Source organism: Elephantulus edwardii, unplaced genomic scaffold (assembly GCF_000299155.1).
Source record: "Elephantulus edwardii isolate Elephantulus edwardi_28Jun2011 unplaced genomic scaffold, EleEdw1.0 scaffold00307, whole genome shotgun sequence".
NCBI classification, from domain to species: Eukaryota; Metazoa; Chordata; class Mammalia; order Macroscelidea; family Macroscelididae; genus Elephantulus; species Elephantulus edwardii.
Window position 1 is genome coordinate 544,963 of NW_006400057.1, and position 21,604 is coordinate 566,566.

Genomic DNA, 21,604 nt, shown 5'->3' on the forward strand with positions numbered 1-21,604 from the left:
TTTGTTCTCTTGTCTGTCCATGATATATTCAATACTCCTCGCCAGCACAACTCAAAGGCAACAAGTTCCGTATGTACACAAATAAATGAGGAATTTCCATTGTTCTGTTGTCCATAATTCAGTATAACCCATACAGCCAATAAAACGCAAGCAGACGTCTTATATTGTTTTCAGCCAAGATTCATCTGATCTCCCCAATGACAACACTTGTTCCACAAAAGCCTCTTCTGAATCCCGCTTGAATTTTTTTTTACATTTCTCTGCTCCAGCCATCTTTAACTAAATTCAGCAATATATGTGTATAATACTAAGGTATTCTTCAATATTTTCTATTTTATTGGAATGGCACATACACGGATCTCTTCTGGTTTGCCAAGCAGCCATTTTCTTGGCATGGATAAGTGAGCATGTGCAGGGCTCTGTTTGTTCAAATACCTCACTTAACGTTCCTGGAGCCCTGTTTTTCGGCGATGCCTTCAATATAGCTCAGACTTCTTCCTTCAGTACCATTAGCTCTTGATCATCTGCTACTTCTTCAAATGATAGAGTGTGAAACAAAATTCTTTTTGGTACAGTGACTCTGGGTATCTATTTCATCTTTTTTTGATGTTTCCTGTGCCACAGAATCATTTACCCACAGAATTTCAACTCAAAGTTTTAATTCTCTCTTCAGTTGTTGTGTTTTGATGTTATTTCTCCTGGTAATTTCAAGAAATACCTGAGGCCCATGTGCTTTTCCATCAATTCCTGGAGCCAACCCTAAGTCTTCACACATTTTAAAACATGACTTTGTCATCTTGAGCTGACCTTTGATATCTTCTGTTCAGCTGTCTTATATCATCATTTTTTCCTTTTGCTTTATCTTCTCTCCTAAAGCAAGTTTTGCAGCCTTTTCATCTATTTTAATAACTTTTCCCTATGTTTATATATGAGGTTCTTGATGTCATCTCCTGATCTTTGTTAGTGTTCATTGTATCAAATAATTTTTGAGATGGTTTTAATTTGATGTTGCTGTTGTTGTAAGGTGTCCAGTCAACTAACAACCCACAGCAACCCCATGGATGCAGATGAAAACCTTGCCCCATCCTGGAAACCTCACAATCTCCACCATGCTTAAGTTCATCAGTCTCTTTAAGAGTCTTCCTTTCTCAGACCCTCAACTTTTCCCAGAAATACAGCTTTTCCCAAGGACTGGCTTCTTTCGACAATATGCCCAAAGTATAAATCATATGAAATATGTTGGTAAACCAGAGATGTTGGACTTTACCTCAGGAAGGGAATAAGTCTGATGTGAGATTCAAGGGAAAGCAGAGACTTCTGCCAGTGTCACTTAACATATTTCAAAGCAGCTGTCTTGGAAAGACTAATGAAAATATAATCCTGTAAACTGGCTCTTACTTATGTGTTCTACTAATCCAGTGAGAAACCCATTACCAAAGAGAATTTATAGAAAAACTTATGAGGCCAAGAAAGAAACCCCTCACAAAATAAAGGCATTATTATATTCTTCACTGGCAAGTACTGAACACTTACTTTAGTGGTAGGCAATAAACAGAAAGAAAAAGTAGTAAGCCATTTTCTAACCTCTCTACTCAGCAGGTTTTCAGAGGCGGTAAATCCCATAAAAAGAAACTGCCCATCTTTCTCAATTCCAACTGCCTGCCGTGGTGTTGGCAATGCAGCTTCTTACCCACAGGTCCCTTATCAAGTCTAGAGGAAGATATAATCTGCGTGTTTCCACAATTTATGGTCCTAAATTTCAGCTAGGTTTTAATGGCGATCTAATAGTTTAATCTCATAAAAATAAGTTGAACAATATTAGTTGTAGCCAGAAACCTATCATGTTACTGAAATAAGAACCTGTCTAATGGAGAGAAAATTCAGTTGAAGCACTGTAGGCATTGATCCATTGGCAAACTGGTAAAAACGAGCTTTCATGAAAACAGTGTTGTAATCCTATTTCCACCATATTTCAAGTTAATAAACTTAAGGCACTCTGTATAAAAGAACAAATGACAACATACTTTGCACACCATTATCTTAGTTTATTTATCAAGTAGAAAAAGCTATCAAGTAATTTCTTATTTTATTCTACATTATATACAGATCATAAAAGGCCACAGCAGTTTTTCAACATATAAACCCTTTAAAAGTAGAGGGCATTATGAAGGATTGACAAGTATCAAAATGAAGTCCAGTAATGAGGGCATATACTCAGTGCATTATTTCTAAGGAATAACAAAGCAGATACCAAGTAGTTCATTATTTACCATATTCCATTCCATAGGTTTTCATAAACTTGGGATTTGGTAACAGCCTAAGCCATGATGCCATGTATTTTAAAAAAGGGGAGCGGAATCATGAACTTTGGAGGGTCCTCTTTCCTAATTTTAATCATTTAAGCTCTCCCAGAAAGAAAGCCTCAATTATTCACCACTTTCCAGTTCCACCTGCCATGAAGGACTGGAAAGAATAGAAATAAAATCTCAATATTCTAAAATCTTGTGTACTATGAGTTTTCCTTTTCTGTGGGGTCTCTTTCAAATTACTTCTGAAATAAATTCTTTTCTAAATCTGCAGAGTTACCTTCTCTCTACAGTAACTCAAAAACATTGGTTTCTGCTCTGAGAAAATACAATCTTTAAACTTACAACTGGTATCAGCAGATCAATATAAAAAAATACAGTACCAAGCTACACTGGTATATTTCCGTATTAAGAACTTCAAAATATACTTATCACTGAGACCATATAGTCCTTGCATTAGTTTTCAGTCCACTATGAACAATTACCTGCTGCATGTAAACATGTCTAAATAATTATAGATAAAATACAATCATAAATTTCTGTAAAAGATAATAATAAAATATCTTCTTTAAAAAACAAAACAATAATAAGCTATTACTGCATTGTTTCCAATTTTATGAAAATGGAACAACCACAGAGTTGTTGCCAGTCCTGAGTTCATAGTAACAAAAATGGCCCTAGTTCCTGGTTAAAGTCAGCAATCAATCCCCTCTTCAATAGATGTCTTCTAGTATTGCAGGCAAAAGTTTGTTTTAGGTGCTATTTTGTCCATTAATAAAATTATATACCAGAAACTGACCAGTGCCACAGTACTGAGTTGCGAACAGTTTGCCATCAGGAGTAGGATCTGAGAAAGCAATTTCTTCTTTACTCAAATATGAGCCATATATAAAGTTACTCCTATTAAAAGAGAGAAAAATGCAGATGCAAAATTACTAATTATTAAAATGGCAAATCTATCACAGAGAATTTAACTGAAGGTTTCTTCGATAAGAATTCTACATATTCTAATTTTTTTTTCTTTCTTTTTATGTGTGTACCGTCAAATCGGATCTGACTGGTACAGAAGGCAATTGTTCCTCCTTCAGCAGAGCGTCTGGTGGATTTGAAGCAGGTACCTCTCCTAAATTTTTTTAAATATTCATCTACAATCTTAATTTTAGATATTTTTCAAATTTTAAAAATGCTGAAAAATTAAGAATAGAATTTCCTTTACCTAATAAAGAGCTTCAACTAATCTTAACATTAATGGTCAAAGACAAAATATGTTTCTCCACAATGAGGAGAAAAACAAAGCTGTCTGCTCTCATCGTGTCTATTCAACACTGTACTAAAGGTCCTTGCCATGGCAATTAGACAAGGAAAAGAAGGAATTCACTACCTAACTTGGAAAAGAAGAAGCAAAACTATCCTTAAAAATGGCATCTTACATATGAAAGGATAAAGGGAGTTCTCTGTCAGAACTATAATAAGTACTGTAAGGCTGCAGAACACAAAATCAATATTCCAAAGTTAACTATTTCTATTACAAGAAATAATCCAAACAAAGAATTAAGTGGCAATTAAAATTAATTATAATAGCATCAAAAAGAAAAAGTACTTCAGAATATATTTAGCAAAGTACAAAATATATACACTGAAAACTACAAAAGAATGCTGAAAGAAAAGGCCTAAATAAAGAGACATTCCAGATTTACAGAAGAATTAACAATGTTAAGATATGTGATAAATAACAAGTTGATTTTATAATTCATATCTGGACATAAGGGTTGCTAACTAATAGCCAAAAGTATCTTGAGGGGAAGAACACAAAGTTAAGAGAACTCACACTTTCTGACATCAAAACAAAGCTATAAAATTCAAGACAGTGAAACAGTAGCATTAAAGAAAGGCAGCTATCTACCTGAAAGGAATGGATGATTAGACATTTCATGTGATTAATTAACAATCTGGAACAAGATCAGCATTACTAAGTTAACTGCAGGAGACAGAGGGAAGAAAACTGTATACTGATGAATAAAATCCATCCTCTGTAAACTTTCACTAAAATCATAATAAAAAATAATCACTACAAAAAATAAAAAGAGATAGGCAGCTAGACCAATGATATAAAATGATAGGCTAGGTATAAAACTCTCAAGGCTGTGGTCAATTGGGTTTTTTAATCAAAGTACAAAAGATAACTCAATGTGAATAATGCACTTTCAACAAAGAGTGCTCAAACTAGAGAAACCCATGCCAAAACCTAATGTTGAATCTCTTCCTTAACACCATATATAAAAATGAACACAAAATGGATCAAAGTTCTAATTTTGAGAACTAAAATTGACTCTTAGATGAAAACATAGGCATTTATTTTCATGACCTTGGATTAAGCAAAGATTTTAAATAAGACATCAAAAGTGTAAGAAAGAAACTAAAAATTAGCTTTCATTAAAATTTAAAATGTTCATTTCCCTGAAGGGTAGTATCAAGGAGGTGAAAACACAACCTGAAGAAGGAAGAGTAAAAGTGCAACAATGAATGATTGGAAAGTCAAAATCTCTGTAAATTTTCATTCAAATTGCTACTACTACTACTACTACTACTACTACTACTACTACTACTACTACTACTAAAAAGAGTGTATTTTTAAAAAGAAACACCTCAGTCTTTAAATTGACATCAATGCTCTTCAGTATTTTAAAAAAGGGAGAGTAAATTATAGGAAAAATGCAAATCCTACATCTGATAAGAATCTTGTCTCCAGAATGTAGACAGCGCTGGAGCACTGGTGGCCTAATGGGGATCTGTGCGGCAAACCCACAGGTGGCGCCTCTGGCACTGGGAACTGAGAGAGATGGGCCATCTCCTCCTGTGTGATTTTAGAGCTCTGAAAACTGGCTTGAGGGTCAGCTATGAGGTGGTTTCAACTTGTCCTCAATGATGGAGTACAGCTAAATAAAGATAAATAATTTAAATAAAAATGAGTAAGATATCTGAACAGAAGTCTTTAAAGATGTACAAAGAGCCAAATATGCATATGAAAAGATGCTCAAAATCATTAGTCATTGTTGTTGTTGAGTACCATCAAATCAGAAATTACCCACAGGTGACCCTCCGGTGGGTTTTCAGAGGCTGTTAATCACACAGGAGATTGTCCATCCTTCTCCTGCAAAGAAACAAGTGTATTCAAACTGCATGGCTTTGGGACTACAGTGCAGTTTCTTAAGACTAGGCCACCAGAAGCACCCCATTAATTATTACGGAACTGCAAATCAAAATGACAATCAGTACTTCAAACCCACTCAACTCAGTCACTGCCACTGAGTTGGAATCAACTCATAGCTGACTGTCCAACAGGTTTTCAGAGGCTGTATGTAAAATTGCACGTATGTAAAGGAGGAGGAGTGGCATCCACTTCCATAACAGCTTGCCTCCGGAAACCCTATGAACCTGGAGAGAGGATGAAAGGCACCCAAGCGTCAAGGACTCTCCTTCATAGGGTCGCTATGAGTCGCCTGCGACTCAACGGCACTTAACAACAACAACATGTAAAGATTGCTCATCTCTCTCCTAAGGAGCCACTGATTTCAAACCATGCGCCTTTGGGCTAGCAGTGCAACTCTCTCCTGACTAGGCCACCAGCCAATTCCCTTCACATCCACTCTGCTAAAATAAGAGAGACCATAACAAGAGTTGGTGATAACCAAGAGAAATTGGAATCTTCATACACCTCTGCCAGGAATGTGAAAAGCTGCAGGTGGTTTGGGAAAACTGGTTAGTACTCCCTCAAAAGAGTATTACACAGATTTGACTACCGTATGATCAACAAATGTCAGTCTCTGGTATGTACTCAAGAGAAAAGAAAGCGTGGACAGTGTAGATACAAAAACATAAGAAAAAATGGTGGGAAACACATAAACATCCATCACCTGATGAAAATATTACAATGTGTAGAATATTATTTGGTAATAAAAAGAGATGAGGCAATGATACACAGATAATTCTTGAATAGAGAAATCCACTGAGGCAGAATGTAGATTTTACTGGTTGCCAGAGAGAGAGAGTAAAAAGGTCAATGGTAATGGGGTATTGGGTTTCTTTTTAGGGTCAGGGAAATGCTTTTAAAATTTCATAGTGGTTAATAGTTACACAGCCTTGTAACACATACTGAAACTCACTAAATGATAAAGTACTATAAAAGGCATCTTTAAGGCATGGGAATTATATCACAACATGCTGTTAGGTGCGATCAAGTTGATTCCAGCTCACAGGGCTGTTAAGAATGAAACCTTGTCCAATCCTGTGACATCCTCATTATCTGTGCTGTGGACCTAAAAACTTCTTTGGACTATCAATGTTAAGGTCTTTCCTGAACCCTCTGACAGAACTGTATCCTAATATTCAACTCGCCATCCTCAAGTCAGAACTGACTCCTATGTGACCTTCCAGCAGGTTGTCAGAGACTGCAAATCACAGAGAACAGATTGCCCGGCTTCCTCTCAAGGAGCCAGTAGATTCCAACCATCTTCATGCCCCTTGCCAGTGTAATTCTCTACTCAATAGGTCACCAGAACTCACAATATTTCAATATACTCTAATTTTTGTTAGGTCCCAATGCCATCAAGTCAAGCACAACTCACAGCAACCCTATGAACAACAGACCTGAAGCTTGTCCCATCCAGTGCCATTTGCATCATCTCTGACAGACTTAAGCACACTGCTGCAGTCACCCAATCTATCTCATTTGGGGGTCTTCTTCTCTTTCTCCACTTTTCCAAGCACGATGTCCCTTTCCAAGGAACAGCCTCTCCTAGAATAATGCCCAAAGCATTGAGAGAGAAGCTTCCCCATCTTTGTATCCAAGGAATACTCTGGCTACACTTTGTCTAAGACATATCTGTTTATTCTTTAGGCAGCCCATAAGATATTCAGTACTCTTCTCTAACACCACAACTTAAAGGCATCAATTATTCTATCATCATTATTTAATGTCCAACTATCAGATGCATAGCAAGAGACTGAAAAGTCCATGGCCTAAATCAGGCACTTTACCCTTCAAAATGTCATCACTACTCTTCAGTATTTTGGAGAGACCCCTGACAGCACACTTGCCCAATGCAATAGGTCTTCTGATCTCCTGAGTGCTGGTAGCAAGGGTGCTGACTGTTGCTCAAAGCAAGATGAAATCACTGAAACAACTTCAATCCTTTCTGTATTTATCATGATGTTGCCTATTGGTCCAGTAGTGATGACTTTTGTTTTCTTGATGTTGAGATGTAATCCATATTGAAGGCTCTAGTCCTTGATCTTCTGCAGCAAGCGTTTCAAGTCCTCCTTACTTTCAGCACGTAAAGTTGTTATCATCTGCATAACGCAGGCTGTTGATAAGCCTTCCTCTGACCAGGATGCTATATTCCTCCTCACAGAATTTAGCTTCACAAATTATTTGCTCAGCATACATTTTTAGTAAGTATAGAGAATAGATACATCCATGACCACACTCTTCCTGATTTTAAACCAGGCAGTGTTCCCTTGCTCTGTCCAAACAACAGCTTCTTGGTCTAGGTATATATTTTGTTTGAGTACAATTAAGTCTTCTAAGATTCCTATTCTTCTAAATGTTAGTTATAGTTTGTTATGATCCACAGAATCAAATGCCTTTATATAATCAATAAACACAGAGAGACCGTCTTCTGATATTCTTTGCTTTCATCCAAGACCCATCTCAAATCAGCAACATCTCTGGTGCCATGACCTCCTCTAAACCCAGTCTGAACTTCTGGCAGTTTCCTATCAATATACTTGTTCTAGCCATTTTTTTGGAGGATCTTCAGCAATATTTTACTCATGTGCAAGTTTAAATTGAAGCTAAAGAAAATTAAAAAGTCTACAAGAGCCAAAATACAACACTGAGTCTATCCCACTGAATTTAAAAATCATCTCAAGAACACATCTGAGGCACTTGAACACCAATGATAGAAGACCAAAGGAGCTGTAGTCTGACATTAAGGGCATCATGCATGAAAAGAACAAAAGGTTATTACAAAGACAGAGAAGAAAGAAAAGCCAAAATGGATGTCAGAAGAGACTACACAACTTGCACTAAAACACTGAGAAGCCAAGACAAAGGGAAGAGACGCTGAAGTAAAAGAGCGAAATAAAAGATTTTCTAGAACAACTTTAGGAGATAAAGCAAAACGTTTTAACAAAATATCTGTGCAAAGAGCTGGAAGTGGAGAATATAAAAGAACTTGCCTGGCATTTCTCAAGCTGAACAAACTAAAAAACAAATTAAAGCATGCAGCTGCAATACTGAAAGATGCTACAGGCAAAATCTCAAATGATCCAGGAAGCTTCAAAAGAAGAAAGGAATACAGAGTCACTGTACCAAAAAGAATCGATCAACATTGAAAAATTCCAGGAAGTATAGTATGAACAAGAACTAATGGTAATAAAGGAAGAGCGTCAAGCTATGTTGAAGACAAAGCAAAAAGCAGATCCCAGGAATCAATGGGTTACCAACTGACATGTTTTAACTAACAGATGCAACCCTGGTACAATTCCTCCCAGGCCCCAGTCCACTCCACCATGCAGCTCTCGTTCTGGACTCTTGTCATGAAAATAATACCTAATCATATATTCCTGTCAAATAGTTCTCTCCCTCATCTGTTTCAATACAGTACACATTGTTTATTCCCTCTTTTCTTAGTTTCATCCCCAACCCCGATGTCAGTTCTGCTTGGATAAACAATCAAGTGGTAAAAGAAGAAAATGAGACCTCCATGATTTACAAGCAATATTCTAAGTTAATATATCACTAAAATGTGAACTCCTATTTCTTTTGCTGTTTTCTAATTCTCCAGTATCTAGCACATTTTTAAGATTATTTTAAATAATTTGCCTTCTTCTTGTGGCCTAATATAATAATAAGGTTACATCTGGGCCTAATATCATAATAAGGTAACAAGGTAGTCAAGTGCAGCATTTTTTTCATCCTCAAAATACGTACAGATCTAATACACAGAAAATCATATGCAAAATAGAGTTAACAGAAATAAAAACTATACACTTAAGATTAATTAAGTGTAAGCCAATCTTTTCTAAAACTTTTATTAAATCCTAATAGCACTGAAGATAATTTCTAGAATTACATTAAAATTACCTCAAACATTCAATCATGCGGGAAGCAATTTTCTTCCGACGCATCATGCTGAACACCCAAATCCGACTGATGCCACAGATAGCGGGCTCTGGCAGCGTTGAACAGCACCAGGCTTTTTGCCTTTCAAATCGAAGTTTTTCTTCTTCTGTTTCAATAACGGGGAGTTTCTCTTCTATAACTCTATAGCCCTATAAATGTCAAAATTGGGGAAAATTTTGTCAATAAGAATGTTAAGTAACAATTTGACTTAGAGAGGTCACCATAATTGTGAGGCTTCTTAACAAACTATAGGACCCACATATTCTTTCACTCTGGTTTTTTAGGAAATAAACTAACCTGGAACAACAATCTGTTGTAATTCACTTAGAAATTATATGACATAAGAAGTTACTTCATTTTCTTTACACTGTGGGTTCCCTTTTGATTTGCGGATACCACCTCTCTTAATACAGCTTTTGAGATTTTTTTTTTATTAAATATCTATCTTTATGAAAATCATTACTCATATTATTTTCCCTACCAGTGCTTACAGTATAATTATATCTTTCCAAATTTCCCCCTCTGATATGATGTATCAAAGCTTATCTAAGTACTTTCTCCTGTTATATGCATGTTTTGTATTTTATTAGGCAATTACATTTTGCTAATTGCATTCAAAGGAACTCAGGTGGGCTAGTAGGTAAGAAGTTGCACTGCCAACCCGAGGGCAGGGAGTGTGAATCCTCTAATTGTTGTGTGAGCTGTTGCGATCTTAGGTAAATATTCAAAGCACCTTGCCATCTTGCCTGGCCTGTAACAGGAACTGAGAATTAATTTTCTCTACTTCCAGTAGTCTAAGAACCAGCAAAGAACTCAGCAGCAAGAACAATAAATATTTCTGGGACTGCAACCACACTTCCAGTGTTCACAACTGTGTGAGGATGGCAGCAGATGGCAAGAATTTAGAAACACCTTTCCTCCATGTCAAATTTTTAAAAAAAAACAATATTTTAAAAAAATAACTATTAGATATCATCTCACCCTAAAACAGTAGGAAAGATCAATAGCGCAGCAAACAACAAATGCTGGCAAGGTTGCAGAGACTGAACTCTTATTCACTGCTGGTGGGAGCATAAAATGTTGCAACCACTATGGTCTGGTGCAGTCTCAAAAAGTTGGAAATTGAAATATCATTTGAATATACCCTAAAGAAACCAAAGATGCCACCCAAACAGATTCACAAGAGCAAACAAATGGAAGCAACCCAAGCGCCCATTAACAAATTAACAGATAGAAAAACTATGGTATATTCACACAATGGAATACTATGCAGCACTGAAAAACAAGGAACTCATAAAATATTATACAACATGGGTGACCTTAGAGGACACTATGCTGAGTGAAATATCACTGTCATAAAAGGACAAATACTGCATAAAGTCCCTTTTATAAAACAAGACTGGCATGGGGACTGGGGAGGAAAGTAAGAAGAGGGGATAAATAATTAGCACTGCATTGGAACAGATGAAGGAAGGAACTGTTTAAAAGGACTATATGATGCGGAATTATCTGTATGACAACAATTGGGAATAAAAGGTGCATAGTAAAGTGGACAGGGGGCAAAGGGAAGAAATTATGAACAATGAAAAATGTGCAACAATAAATAAATGAAAATCCAACCTTTCTGTAAACTTTCATTAAAATCACAATAAAAAAGGAGGTGGAAGTATTTTTAAAAACATGTATCTCTGTTGTCAGTGTAGTTGCCCAAATGACATTTCCTGCGACTGACAAAAACTTAAAAAGCAATTAAACAACACAATTCAAAATTATGAAACCAACATTATATTAGCTATCTTAACATAAAAATTACTGACTGGAAACTGCTAAGGAAAACCAATTTGCTGTGCAAACTTTCACTCAAATCAACAATAAAAAGCTTTTATTATAAACATTGCAACAAGTAATTCTAGAACTCAGTGGGAAAGAATTTTTAAAACACTAGTTTTGGCGAGCTCTGGCGGCCTAGTGGCAAGAAGCTGCACTGCAATCCCAGAGGTGAGCAGTTCAAATGCACCAGATGCTCTGCTGGAGGAGGGACAACCACCCCCTGTACCAGTCAGATCCAATTTGATGGTACACACACACACACACACACACACACACACACACACGAAAACAAGCAAAAAAAACACCAATAACAAAAACCAAAAACAAACCCACCAACACTAGCTATATTGTTTTATTGATATGATCCCTATACAAAAATCAACTTTTCATATAGTACACTCAAAGAACAGGTGATCTTTTCCAACTGGTCAGCAAACTTCCCAAGAGGATCAGACAATAATGACTTTAGATTCTGAAACCCACTTGGCCTTTTCCACAAGAATTCAGCTATTCAATTCTACTTCATAGAAAGAAAGCAACCATAGACAATATGTAAACAAATGAGCGTGGCCATAGTAAAATAAAACTTTACAAATAGGCTGAGTTATACTTTGGGCTGTGGTTTGCTTCCAGTTCTGGAAGTAGATGTTACACTAGACATTTCCTAAACAAAATTTAACAGTATTTTTGACTCTTTAAGGAGCCCTGAATCACAGTAGTTAAAGAATTCGACTGGTGAGAATCTCACCAATAGCAAAAGAACAGCAGAGTCCAGAGTCTGCTACGTGCGCCCTTCTGGGCTAGAGATTCTCACGCTAGCCAGACTAACAGGAGAACAGCAGCAACCTCAACAGAGAACCCAAAATCCAATGAAAGACAGAGCTGACCTGGGCCTGCTACCCTACAGAACTAGAATCAGGTTCTCTGCCCAAGCTCACTGGAGAACTTAGGTGGAGGGATAGGCAGACTGAGAAAGCTTTGTAAAACTAGCCGTCAGCAGGCAAAGCTGAAGGCTAAAAGGCCTGTGAGCACACGTCAGAAGCTGTCCAGAGAAATTTTTTTTCCTGTTAACTTCCTTAATAAACCCTATTATGGGGGGTGGAGGGAGAAGTAGTAATAAACAATTTGCCTGGTAACTAAAAGGTTGGTGATTCAAACCCACTAGCCAGTCCACAGGAGAAAGATATGGCAGTGTGCTTCCATGAAGATTAACAGCCTTGAAAATTCCACAAAGCAGTTCTAGTTGATCCTGAATAGGGTCACTATGAGTGAGAACCTACTTGACAGCAATAGATTTGTTTCCCATGTAATATACTACCCTACTGTGTCAAAAGAGTACCACACTGAAATTCTTGCATTCATAGTCTTTCTTATATAAAATGTACATAAATTTATCAGGATTACATTATTCAAGATTACAAAGCCAACACCAAACTCCTTATGAACATTCTGAAAAATCACTTACCCATTGGATATGTTCTGCAATTAGGCAGCCGACAACTTTTTTGTCATTAGAAATAAAGAGAAGTGTTTTCGTTCTGGAGTAGCACATTAGTGGAGCCTGCTGAAAACCTAAATCATTATCAACCATCTCTCTAATCTCATCAACCTGCCAAATAAAGAGTAATATTTTAATATTAAAAGCATTCTGTGAGTGTGCATGTATTACATATATTCATTACTTAAGCTGAGTAAGCTGAATGCATCATGACACACAGGATAGCCACTAAAAGTTATACCATGACTAATAATTCTGTTTTGTTTTTAAACACCGTGGACACTTTAAAATGCAAGAACTGGAAGTGATGCCAAGCCCAGGTTGTAATTTACTGTTGTCTAGGGAACAATAGGTCAACGTGCCTATTAACAGGTAATGAAGACCATCCATTAAAAAAATAACATGGTTTTATGACTGGAGAGAATGTCACTGAGGAGTCTTGGCTGGGAAAAACAAGCCACTTTTATCCCTTAAACTTTGACTGTTATTCTCATAAGAAAGACATGTATTTCACAGAGAAACTCATGTTTACGCTTTATCAGCTATCTATGCCCTAACAACTTCATGGGAAAAGCTAAGCAGTTTCCTCTCCAATGAACAGCCGCCCTGGGATCTGAGCGAAGGGGTCACTGGGAGGAAGGACTGACTGGACAACAGGGAGTTTTTGTGTTGTGAGCCAGGCATATGCAAATCACTTTGTAAATAGTATTTCACTTGAATCCACCATCTGTTAAAGGTTTATGGCTTTTATATACAGAAGAAATGAAACTGAAATATTACTTCCCCAGATCTAGCATCAGATACCTAAAAAGCCAAAGAACCAGGATTTAACCCAAAATGTCAAATGGCATCAAAGTACTTCTTTTATTTCTAACCTCCTAGACTTCAGATAAAGTCAAATACACATAGTTCCGACCTTCGCAAGCACTTAAAAGTCAAGAACTCTTAAAAGTCAAGAACTCTATACACACTTATTTAAGTCTATTCTTAGTTAAAAACAAAGTCAAATATGCAGCCCCAATAAACATTTATTTGTGAGATGAAGTTTAAAGCTAAAAATAACTCCATATAGTGTTAAGTACTCTGATCTCCAGCAGGCAGAAAACCACACAGCTTATTACATACTTATATTCTTACAGTTTTTACTGAACTCTCCCCAGTTTGGGCTCTATGCCACAGAATAGTTTCCAATTCAGTTTGGACAGGCTGAATAACTCTCCCATTTTTTAATTTCTAACTATGATTACTACAATAAACTTCCTGAATCCTCAAATTACAAAACACTAAATTGGACTAAGATTTAATTCACACTAAGTAAGAGGATTTTTTTCTAAGTTTCTTATATTTTATAAGGCACTGGGGTAGCATAGTCTGTAGAGTGTGGTGCTGTTAATGCGAAAATGGCGCTTGTTTGGCAGTTCAAATCCCAGCAGCACTGAAGGAGAAAGATGAACAATCTCCTCTTGTGTAAATTACACACTAAAGGATCAGCTATGAGCTGGATCCTCCTTTTACAGTAATGGGTGTGTGATATTATATTTATGAATTAGAGTAGATCTCTTTTCTTTTTCTTCTCATTATTATCTCGTGTTTAATTTCCAGGTTTTTGTGGTCTACTAGATTTTTTTCTGCAACAGCTTTTATTTAGAAATTTAGTCTTAGAATGAATCTTTATATTTTATTAAATTGAATATTCACAATTATTATGATTCAACTTTTAATTCTAATTATCAAAATCAATTACTTGACATTATTCATTTTTTAATGTTCTGTTCCAACACTAAAATTACTGGTAATACTGGTAATCTAAAATTCTGTTCATGTATGCTAGACTCACACTACAAAGTTTATACTGTTTTTCAACTGTCTTTATTCTTAAATGCTTCCTTTTTGTTTTTAAAATGAATGTTGAAATGTGCTATGGCAGCCTTAAGGTGCTCTGGTTGAGTAGTATAGCATGTTATGATGCTTATCAAAAGGTTGGCAATTTAAAACCACCAGCCTGTCTACTTACTCCTTGAGGGAAAGATGGGCAATCTCCTCTCATTAAGATCTACAGCCTTAGAAACCCAACAGAGGTTTGCCAGGAGTCAGAAGTGGATTGAAAGAATTGGGTAGGTTCTGCCAGCACAGCTAAATTATTTTCTCTCTCTCTCTTTCACTCACACACACACTTATGAGGGGGAAGGACACAAGACTTTTACTTGCACTAACCTATCAGTTTAGGTAACTCAGTTTAGCCTGTGCTAAACTCTTATAAATTCCATTCATTCCATATGAAATCTCTTTGGAAATTTACCTTTTTCAGGGCATACTTGGGGTCTTCTGGAAGAACCATTATTATCCTGCCATCAGGGTATTCAGCCAAAATTCTTTCTTTTTTCCAGCCCTAGATTTTTAAACAGTGAATTGTTATGTATCACATTTTTTATAATAATCATTAACAAGTATATAAATTTGTCTAAAAATTTCAAACATGAAAACATATTCTTTAATATTTAACAGAACATAATGAAGCAGCTATTTTTCATAAGTGAAACAAAAAAAGCAAATTTCCTCTCTACTATTCATTCAGAGACATATCTACTACCACAAGCGTATTTGTAATTATCACTCAATTTTTAAAAGTCATACATCAAAAGTAAGCCCCTTATTGTCAGTGACTCCCAGAACCTAAAGGTTTAACTCTCCCAGATTCTTATTAAAAGAATGAAACTCTTAAAACTTTTTGGAACATGGTTACCTCCTCCACAAGCACACACTCATGTTTTTATGCCTGGCATGCCAAAGACCTCCAGGAGGTTTAAAATGAACTGATTTGCATGCAGTAGCCCAGAATGTAAGGAAAGTTTTATTCTTATTGATCACAACTATCAAAGTCACAAGAAGGAGACTATAAAAAAAAATATAACTACCTTCTAAGAATCTAATAGGGAAGGAGAGGCTACGTTGTGTGTATCTGAAGTTTAACATACTCAAAAAAAGAGAGGTAATAAACGCTTCTTCAGATCCACACTCGTGGTGATTAATGAGCAGAACCTGCATGAAAAAAAAAAACAAAACAAAAGCCACTTAAATCTAGTAAGATGGGACTGAACCAGAGGTTAAAAACTAGGAGCTTTTGAAGTTCAAAATAAGCACAGAAGGAATGAGCTTAACTGGTTGTTCCATTTGTTTTACCCAAGTATTTTTAATATTAAAAAGGTCTTTTCAAAAAGCAATAAATACACACTCCTATTAGAAATCATTATCTTCTTTCCAAAATCTATTTCTTCTAAGAGTACATAAGCTCAAAGGCAAGAAAAAGACAACAACATTTCAAAAAAGCTACGGCAAGTTTGATAGGAGGTGCTGGTTTAGGGAGCTGTGTATTCGCATGTGCAAGCATTCCTGAACTGTCTTAAAGTCTTTCAATCTTCACCCAGAGATCATCGTAAAAATTTCTTAGAAAAACTTATATTATCTCTATGGGATGCAATGTATTAGAGAGAGTGCTCTTAAACAACCCAAAATGGATGTTTGTGCATGGGAGTTTGGTTGTGGGAGACAGGGAAATCTTATCTGGGGTTAAAAAATTCCAGAATGAGCCTGACATGTAATAATTTAGATTCAAATACATAATAATCAAGAATTCAGTTACAAAATGGATTACCTCAGGAAAAAGCAAAATTACGGTCGTTACCATTAATAAGGATTAGTAAATTGCTCTCAAGAGTTTAAAGGAATAAAGGAGCAAAAATGAAAGTCACTTGTTTCAAATCACTGACCTGAATATAGACAAGTAATATACAAAGGCATAAAACAAACTTACACTAGTAGTATGTTATTTAAAAAGCTTTCTAAATGGACCTAATTTTCATCAAAAAATATAAACTTTTCACTTTTAGAAACATGAGCAAATTCAATGAAAAATTAGAAATTTAACTAACCTCTTGTTTTAAGTAATACCTCATGAACTGAACTACATAAAGACAACCTGGTAAATTATATTAGTTATCTGTTTCTGTTGAGGATTGGTTCCAGGATCCAGAACTCCATTCTAAAATCCAGATGAAGTCCCTTAGATAAAACAGTGTTTTATTTGTATATAACCTACACAGAAGCTCTATACTTTAAATCATTTACAATATCTAATACAATGTAAATAGTCTTTTGTGCAATGTTGCTTTAATAGAACTTTGCATGCTCTGTTAGTCTTTAAGAGACTGTTTAATTATGTTGCACCCTTGTCAGCATACACTTTTCCAATCTGTGTTTAGTCAACTACAGATGTAGAAGCCATTAGCTACCAGTTACCAAACCTTTAATAACAATAATGTTCTAATGAAATTATATTACACCATAGGCACTAAATTCTTTTTTTTCTTTCTCCCTGGAGGCTAGGATTTTTAAGCTCTGTCTCACATACTTTTGGGAACAAGGTCAGAAGGGATAGGTCCTTGGAAAAGGACATCATGCTTAGGAGGGCAGAGAGCACAGGAGAGGAAAACCCTCAATGAGATGGATTGAAACAGTAACTGTGGCAATGGGGGAAGGTTTGTGAGAGTCAATTAGATTGGCTCTGAACAGGACAAGCTTCAGAGCTGTTGTAATTAAGGCCACTATGAGTCACAGGCAACTCAATGGCACATAACAACAACTTCTAATGCAGTGTTCCCCTGAAACATCCTGAGAATCTGTTTGTGTAGAAAATTTTACCACAAATGGATCTAAAAACCATTTTATCTAAGAAGCAGGTATTGTGAAAGGGAGAGTTACAACTGCTTAGATTTCTGCAATCCCAGAGGCACACGGTTCAAACCCACCAGATGCTCTGCTGGAGAAGGAGGGACCAGTCAGATCCGATTTGATGATACAAACACACATAAAATAACAACTGCTTAGATTTCTCCATGTGTGTACCATCAAATTGGATCTGACTGGTACAGGAAGAGATTGTGTCTCCTTCTCCAGTAGAGCACCTGGTGGATTCGAACAGCTCATCTCTAGGATTACAGCGCAGCTTCTTGCCACTAAGTCATCAGAGCCCACCACAACTGCTTAGATTTCTAATGTTCATGAAGACTGTGTATTTTAGTGAAACATTTTAAGAGAATCAAGAAATTCTTTAAAAGTTCAGAAGTTAAACCCTCAGAAGTTACTAGCTAGCTGGCCTCAGGTAAACCACCAGAACACTCACTGCTTCCTGAGCTACAAAATGGTCATCCAACTCCATCATTTGTTGTTGTTCCTTGTTATGGTCCTTGAAGCCAGAACCTGCTCACAGCTGACCGTCCAGCAGGTTTTCAGAGGCTGTCTACCGCACAGGAGGAAACTGCCCATCTTTCCCCGTGGAGCACCGGGTGAATTCTAACCACCTGCCCTTTGAGTTGGGTTAAAGCACACTTTCTTACCACTGGGTGACAAGAGCTCCCTCATCAACTGAGAGTTAAGAAATTTAAGATGACTTTGTACTGAATGTTCACTCAGTAATTCTTAGTTAACTTCTATTCTCTCTTTCAAATAATATATCAGAAAGCTCTGGTGGCATATACCATTGGGAGTTATGCTAACCCAAAGATGGTACCTCACTGGCAGCTCAAATCTGCCAATGACTCTAAAGGACAGAGATGAGCAATCTATTCCTGTGTGATTACAGCCTCCAACAACCTGCTGGAGAGTCAGCTGTGAGTCAGTTCTGACTCAAAAGCAATGAGCTACTGAGTTACCAGTTCATTTAACAAACACTACACTAACAAAATAAGTCATTCAGGTCCCAAAAAAAGTCCCAGAAGTTAAAAAGGATAATAAAGTCAAATCAAAGACAAAGCAAAGATGAAAGAATCAAACTGGCTATTATCTGTCAAATAATATACTCAAGATACTCTACATTGCCTCAACTGGTAAGAAGCTGCACTGCAATCCCAAAAGCGCCCAGTTCAAATACACCACCAGCTGCTCCAAGGGAGAAGGATGGGCAATCTCCTCTCATGTGATTTACTGCCTCTGAAAACCTGCTGGAGAGTCAGCTATGACTTGATCCTTACTTGATGGCACACAACAACAAATGCAAAATTCATTAATTTTTCTACTTTCTAGTTGTGTTGCCTTGGTCCAACTAATCTTTCTAAACCTCCTTTACTCATCTTTAAATAGATATAAAAAGTACAATAAAAATTATTGAGACACTAAATGAGAAAAATGTTGAGCAGTATCTAGCACATTACTAAACAGTCAATAACTAACAGTTTCCATTATCATCATTATGGTAATAAACCATCTTCTTACAGGTGAGGTGTTTTACCTTTCAATACCATTATGGTTTACAAAATTAATCACAATCTAGTCCCTCACCTATCTCTTGTAGCCTTATCTCACCTTTACCACCACATCACAGTTACGAAGCCATAAACACATATTTCCACGTTTCTCATATTTGCTTTGGACTGCTAAGCAATTACTTTTGCTCTGTACCTTACAAGTTCAAAGAATTGCTCCGTGTCCTTTCTGGCTCTATTCAGACATTAACCCGACTTCTCTAGGCTTAGTTAGACCTCTTGTTGGTTGTTAATTACGACTTTAGCATGATTCCATACTATTTAAATATTTTTACTTAAATGTCTCTTGAAGTGATTCTCCCGGTTGTGTTAACTAAGAGATCTTCCTCTGCAATCACTGTATCAAAAAAATATTACTAAAAATAAGAGTAACATTTCTACAGGACACACTTGGTGTCAGACCTGTAAGTTAAAACGAAAGAATTACAAGATTTTCTTCTAATTTCTTCAAATAACAGAATGCTAAACCTCCCTCTGCACTGACTCAATGGTATTTCCCAACTAGCTGGTGAGCGTAAATTGACAATCTCCTAGATAGTAGCCAAGCACTTAACCACTGCCTCCATCTATTACAACCGCTGCCACTGACTCTGACTCTTATCAACCCTCCATCAGGGTTCTATAAGGCTTTACAGAACAGACCGGTCATTCTTCTCCTGAGGTACAGTTGGAGGATTTGAACTGCTTAGTACGCTACACAAATACCCTACCAGAGCTCCTCATTTCTCCGTTCTCTTCTCTCTTCTTGGCCGTGGAGCCAACCTCACAGCTGACCCTCCACTGGGTTTCAGAAGCTGTAAACTGCACAGGAGATGACTGTCCATTATTCTCCCACACAGCTGTTCTGGTGGATCTGAACCACTAACCTTTACGTTAGTAGCACAAATAAATAACTACAGATTAAGTCACCAAAGGGCAACTCTCTATTAGGAATTACAAATTTAGTTCTGTACTTTTCAACTTGTAGTAATAATTTCCAACTACATTAAAAAAGTACTTTTATTTGATGCAAACCTCACCTATGGGTCTCCTGGAACTTAGAGTTATCTACTGACCTCATGAATAATGTCCATCATTTGAAGAAACTCATGATCCAAACTCCACTCCACTCCTTATACCCAATGAAAAATGCAGCTTCCAAATTCTGAACACCTGGTTGGAACATCTTTTAGGAGTCAGTTCCAATACAAAGACATCAATTTTGAGTTTTGGGGGTTTTTTAAGACACATTGCAAATCTGCCTTCTTAGGTTTTCATGAATTCTTTCATTTTTAAATTTGTTAAAAGTAATATTTAAAATAAAGACATTTCTTCCTCCACATTACTCCTTCCTTCATCTCAAAGCACAATCATCTACTCACTAGTTTGGAAAATTTTCCTCCTATCCTATACATGCCAGTGTCCCAACTCTTGAAGACGTAATAAAGAAAAAAAATTATAAATTAAAACCAGGGAACACAAAAAGTAGCACTTAAATGCTTAAGATAGAAGAAGTTTAGAAATCATGATTTAACAAGTATCTACTTATTTCTAAAAAGCATTTATCTGCTCTATAAAGTTACAGTCAAATGGCAATCAAAGTTTAACATTTAAAAAAATAAAAAGCATTTGTCCATTTTTAATACAAAATATTATAGCCTTGGCTTTTTACAGAATAAGTTAATGGAATTCAGACCCAAAGGTCTCTTATCTGGCTCATAACTCCGCCTACAAATCTATCAGCTCGCTATTTTCCAATGATTCCAGAATGCAATTTAAAGAATCCTGAATACGTTCCTTCAGATTAATTTTCCATGACTTTAAAAGTCTGTATTTCTGCTGTTATTTACTTTACTTCTCATTTCTCTCACACCTACTTTCTTCTTTTCCCAATCACTGAACATTTAAAAAAAAAACAAACTATAAGAAATGGACATTTGTTGGTATGTGTATTTGAGTTGACAATGACACATAGCAATGTAATAAACAAGAGAGCTAAACCTTGCCCTGTCCTGTGCCATCTTCATCATCTCTGATATAGTTGAGCCCACTGTTATAGTCACTGTATCAATCCATCTTGTCATAAGTCTTCCTCTCTCTTTTTCTTTTTTTAGTATGGCATTCGTTATGGATATTGTTTCTGTTTTATACATCATAAGAATAAAGTGGACCCAGACTTAGAAAAGAAGTTACTCGAATTTGTGAACCTCAGTTTTTTCATTTTATAAATTTTCTTAATTTTAATGAACATTTATAGAGATTTTGGATTTCCATTCATTCATTCATTCATTGTTGCACTTTTCTCCCTGCCCACCCCTCCCTCCCAGTTCACTCCTCTCTTTGAAAAGTAAAAGAAAAATTCTTTCATTGATATACAATCCCCCACGCACACACCACTCCCCACCTCACCCCGAGTACCTCCACTATGCAACCTTAATTCTGGACTCTTGTGAGAACCATAATACCCTATCATATACCGCTTTTTTTT

At 36.4% G+C, this 21,604-nt stretch overlaps 1 protein-coding gene across 1 annotated transcript in view; it reads right to left on the bottom strand.

Annotated features, from left to right (window-relative positions):
- Positions 1-3,058: 3,058 nt before the first annotated feature.
- ESCO1 (establishment of sister chromatid cohesion N-acetyltransferase 1) overlaps positions 3,059-21,604 on the bottom strand; it is a 36,229-nt gene continuing 17,683 nt past the window's right edge. The window contains exons 6-9 of the mRNA XM_006901060.1: positions 15,120-15,209; positions 12,788-12,931; positions 9,454-9,641; positions 3,059-3,206 (exon numbers count right to left, since the gene is read on the bottom strand). Of these exons, the coding sequence (XP_006901122.1) occupies positions 3,059-3,206; positions 9,454-9,641; positions 12,788-12,931; positions 15,120-15,209 (570 nt within the window). The remainder of the gene's footprint in view (positions 3,207-9,453; positions 9,642-12,787; positions 12,932-15,119; positions 15,210-21,604) is intronic.